This window comes from Arachis ipaensis, chromosome B10, assembly GCF_000816755.2.
Source record: "Arachis ipaensis cultivar K30076 chromosome B10, Araip1.1, whole genome shotgun sequence".
Taxonomy (NCBI): Eukaryota; Viridiplantae; Streptophyta; class Magnoliopsida; order Fabales; family Fabaceae; genus Arachis; species Arachis ipaensis.
The window spans coordinates 111,205,987-111,211,332 of record NC_029794.2 but is presented as its reverse complement, the minus strand read 5'-3'; the positions used below and the strand labels follow the sequence as shown (position 1 = coordinate 111,211,332).

The following is a 5,346-nucleotide window of genomic DNA, read 5'->3' as shown; positions in this document are numbered from 1 at the left end:
AAATTGATATCAATTCTCATCTTATAAACTAATCACAATCAAGTAATGATTAATTGATAATAAATAAGGTGATTTATCATTTATTTTATTCAATAACAAAATTATATAAATAGGTGACATTCACATGCCAACAAAGAACTAAATTAAACGTGAGCCTTCTGAGTTTCAAAAGGTACTAGTTTCTCCTTATTATCTCCATTCAATTCCCTTCTGCACCCTTCATGTAAATTTAATATTTTTTTTTTCTTTCTCTTTTTGTATGTGAAATATAGTTACATTTTACTATAAATTGGAGGAGTTACAAATATTGATCCACATTCTAGCTACATATTCAGGTATATTTCTATTTTCAATATGAACTGAATTAAGGTATAGAGTTATACCCATTATTAGACTATTATTAGTTATAGTCTTATAGATAGCTTTAAAGTGTTTTTAATATGTGTGCAAATGCATCAAAGTGTTTTTAGCTCTATAAATACTCGTTAGTAAAAGACTTTTTTTCTTGTATACACTAAAAAAAATTAACTAATTATCTCAATTCTCTAATTCGATGTTATTTGTATTTATGTCTTGTTTTTTTTTTATTTGTGAATTATAGTGAATATATACTTTTTAGTTAATTTAAAACAAATCACAAACACTTTTTGAAATTTAATGTATATCAGAAAATACATAAATAAACATGGAATAATTTGGAGTGCTTTGTTTTTATTTTATAAGTTTATGTTTCCAATACGATTGATGTGTTTTTCAAGATATGTTAAATTTCAATTGCGATTTATTTCTAATTAAACATGCACTCATTGTGATTTATTAATAAGAAAACATAAATAGTACAGTATTATTTTTGTCTTTAAGGTGGGATAAGTTCTAAAGCTGTTCCATTTAAATTGTTATGTTTAAGTTCTTAACATTTTAAAAAATTGACTTAATATTATTTTTCTGTTAGAAATTTGTTAACAGAATTAATGGTAGAACAAAATTGAAATGATTTTAAAACATTAAGAACTTAAATAAGACGAAAACGTCAGAAACAAAAGCGATATATAAAAATAAATTCTAATAAAATAATAAAATGAAAATGATAGTGCATTCAATTTTCTTTGTGGAATGTAGACACTTCTTTTATTTGCTATACTGGCTACACAAATATGCGTATGCTTTTAGTTGCTTTGGCACTTTTGGGGTTTTCGATATATTTCCATGTGATATATTGTGTGGTCATGCTGCACCACTAGTATGATTTTAGCGAAAATAGTACAAAAAAATTATAAAAAAAATAATAAAAATATTTAAATTTTAAAGTATATAATTAAATTTTAATTATTAATTAATACGTAAAATATTAATTTATAAGTATTTTCTTCTATTTTAATATTTTAGTAATGTTGTATAACATGTTTATTATTAATACATCGTTAAATTTCATTTTATTATTTTTTATATGATATACAAAGAAATTATAGTTTAATAGTTAAAAAATTGATATTATTGAAGGATAAATTTAAAATTTATTTTTATGTATCGTTTTTGTTTCCAATATTTTTGTCTTATTTAAGTCTATAATGTTTTAAAATTGTCTCAATTTTGTTCCGCTGTCAATTCTATTAATAGATCAACAGAAGTATAACATTGAGTCAATTTTAAAACGTTAGTAACTTAAATAGGACGATTTAAACGTTAGGGACAACTTTAAAACTTATCTCAAACGTTGGAGACAAAAACAATACTTTACTCAAAATATAAATATTAATAATATTATTTATTTTATTTAAAATGATGATATCATTAAAAATTTTAAAATAAACTCAAATTGTAATAATAAATAGGTAAATAAAATCAGATGAGAAATCATAGTAAAACAAGCCCAAAATGTAAAGATTCGTTCATAAATAATAACACCTTTTTCAAATCAAGATATCTAATAGAAGATATTATTCCTTGGAAATCATTAGAATATCAAATTTTGGTGATGATTAGAATCTCAGAATTAAATAAAAAAAAAACCATATATATAAGAATGAATGAATGAACCAACTATAAATTGTTACAAATTTAATGCTGCTGTCCCTTTTTTTTTTTTGCGGTTCTTTCCACCTAAAATAGCTATTTTTTTAAACTTGGATTGCTCTCTTCATGGTTCTTGTATTCTTTTTCTTTTCTCTATCTTTTTTTTTAATTAGACTTTAGGCACTGCTTATATTTATTCATTTGTTATTCACCTTGTTTGATTTTTTTTTGTTAAAGAAAATAACTAATATAATTGTTTTGATGTTATTTAAATACGTTGCAACTTGCAACAATAATTAATAATAAATATAATTAAATGAATGACTTACTCTAAGAATGTTTGTATGTATAAATTGAAATAGATGGGTCGTGGAAGAATACCAATGGAGCTGATTGAGAAGGAAAAAGCTCGGAAGGCAACATTCCTAAAGAGAAAGAATGGATTAATAAAGAAAGTGTACGAATTCTCGACACTTTGTGGTGTTGATGTTTGTGTAATCATCTATGGCCCCAGCTTTGATGGCGGAAAATCCACCGAAGCTGAAACATGGCCCCAAGATCCTAAGGAGGTACAGCGAATCATTCAAAAGTACCATAACACAACGATTGATAGACGTCCTAGGATCTATGATGTTCAAGAGTATTATAGAGATAGGGTTAAGAAGATTGAAGGTGAGATTTCTAAGGTGCACAAGGAGAAGCTTAAGATCATGTATCCTACTTGGGATGACTCATTCAATGATCTTAGGGAGGACCAATTGAGAATGTTTCTTAGCATTTTGGATTCTAAGATTCTTGCTTGCAATCAAAGAATCAACATGCTAAAGCAAGATCCTAAGGGAAAAACAATGGTACAATCAAAACCCAGTTTTGAGGATGTTAGCCACTTTAATTTCATGCCAAACATGTCTCAAGCACAGTTTCTTCCTCATCTTCCCATGACACCCATTATTGATGATACCCCCCAATTACCATTCTACCCTTTGCAAGTAGGGCAAAGTTCATCACAATCTTCCCCTCTTCTTTTTGACCAAAATAGTGGGACTGTGGATTGGGAGCAACAAGTTGGTGCTTGTAGCACTCATGACAAAGGGAATATACAATCAATGCAGCCATATAGTTTTGCTCTATCACAATATCAAGATATGCCTCACGAGTTTCAAGTTATTAATGGACTCTATGATGCAAATATGCTTCATCATCAAGTTCAAATGTTCAACTACATGCATGAAAGGAAGTAGGCCTTAATGTTTCAAGTATTGGTGTTTCGTTTTATCCTCTTTTCTCTTATATTTGATCAAGTTTTTTTACCTTTTATTTAAGTTAAATAAAAGGTTCACATACTCTATAGCACTTTGTCTTTGAGTTACTTTTGGAATGTAATTTAGCATTTTCCCATACTTTCATCATATATAGTATACAGATGTTATTTCATAAAGAGATAAAGATATTCTCATTTTGTGGAATTGTTATTCGACACCTAGCCCTTCTTTTCAAACTTGTGATGGAGTCACATGTGAGATAGTAAAGCCTTCTTATAAGGAATACACGGTTTTATATATTTTAGGGCAATGTACTTAAATAAATTAAATGAGGAAAACTTTACTTGATTGCAACAAATGGAACTTCGTTACGTGCATGTCTTATTTTAATATTATGTAATTCGTGAGAGCTAATCATGGTTTCTTATTTACATATAAACCGTGACAGCTTGCAACGGTTTATGAAGAAGAAACTTTAAAGGTAAATCGTGGTTTAGGAAGGAAACAATGTGACCTTAAACCCCTATAACCAGCTGAAGGGTTTTTTAAACTCATAAACTCTTGTAGGCTGCCACAGTTTATAAGGAGAGGAATTATATATATATATGAGCGAAATTGAAGCTGCTCAAAGGATTATTATTACACAATGGCAAGGAAGAAGAGAGTTTTCTTGTCTTAGTGTATTGCTCTGGGAAAATGAAAAAAAGCAAAAAATATGGTGTGAAGTTCACTGACAGAGAACCATTGAGTGTATTCACGGTTTATGCTTTGAGTAATATAAAATTATGTGACAAACGAATAATATTAAATTAATTAATTTTTTTGCAATATAATTTAAAAAATTAATAAATATCAAATCAAGTACTCTATATAATTAAATATCAAATTCAATAGTCTACATAATTAATAGTTTAGATAGTTTAGGAAATTAATATACTAATGTTTTTAAACGAATTTTCTTGCGACTTATATATATGCCAATCAAATAAATTGGCCAATATTCAAAACAAATAATATTGTAATAGACAAAATTAATAATTTAATTTAGTTTCAAAGTAAATATTTATGTACTCAAATATCAAATATAATACTCTACATAATCAATATTTTAGAAAAATAATACTATGTCTTTAATTTACTTATCTAATCTATATGAATTCTCAGTAATTTCTCTGTCTTTTTAATTTATTCTAAACCTTTTACGTATAAAAATAGTACTATGTCTCTTTTTTTATCCATTTAATATAAAAAATTTTTTTTTTATCTTATCAATTTGATGTAGAAAGAAAACGATTTTTTTATTTGATATATATTTTTATTTTTTGATATGTCTTTACCTATTAACGATTGAATGAAAAAAGTCCCATAAATATTTTGTTAATTTATTTTTTCTTTTTAAATTGCTTTATAATATTTTTTCTTATTTTTTAAAATATTGATTATGTAGAGTATTATATTTGATATTTGAGTACATAAATATTTACTTTGAAACTAAATTAAATTATTAATTTTGTCTACTACAATATTATTTGTTTTGAATATTGGCCAATTTATTTGATTGGCATATATATAAGACGCAAGAAAGTTTCTTTAAAAACATTAGTATATTATTTTTCTAAACTATCTAAACTATTAATTATGTAGACTATTGAATTTGATATTTAATTATATAGAGTACTTGATTTGACATTTATCAATTTTCTAAATTATATTGCAAAAAATTAATTAATTTAATATTATTTGTTTGTCACATGATTAACATATAAAAGATACAAAAAAAAATCTATACCTACCAATGGTAGAATAAAAAATTCTCACGCATATTTTGTTAGCTTTATTTATTTGTAATCTATTTTACATTGGATAATATTATTTTTTTATTGACTATTAGTTCGACATATAACACAATAAATATAGCAATATAAGAACTTTGTTAATTGATTTTTCAAATATTCTGGCGACCTAAGATAAGAAATTTGTTAATTGATTTTGTTAATCTCTTTTTTATTTTTAATCTATTTTATATTAAATAAATTAGATTATTTATATTGTGTAATATAATTGAAATATT

At 25.3% G+C, this 5,346-nt stretch overlaps 1 protein-coding gene across 1 annotated transcript; it reads left to right on the top strand.

Moving 5' to 3' along the window:
* On the top strand, nt 2,344-3,400 carry LOC107620908 (floral homeotic protein GLOBOSA). The gene has a single exon (XM_016322998.2). It carries the CDS (start codon nt 2,376-2,378, stop codon nt 3,252-3,254), a length of 879 nt encoding a protein of 292 aa, XP_016178484.1. The 5' UTR covers nt 2,344-2,375; the 3' UTR covers nt 3,255-3,400.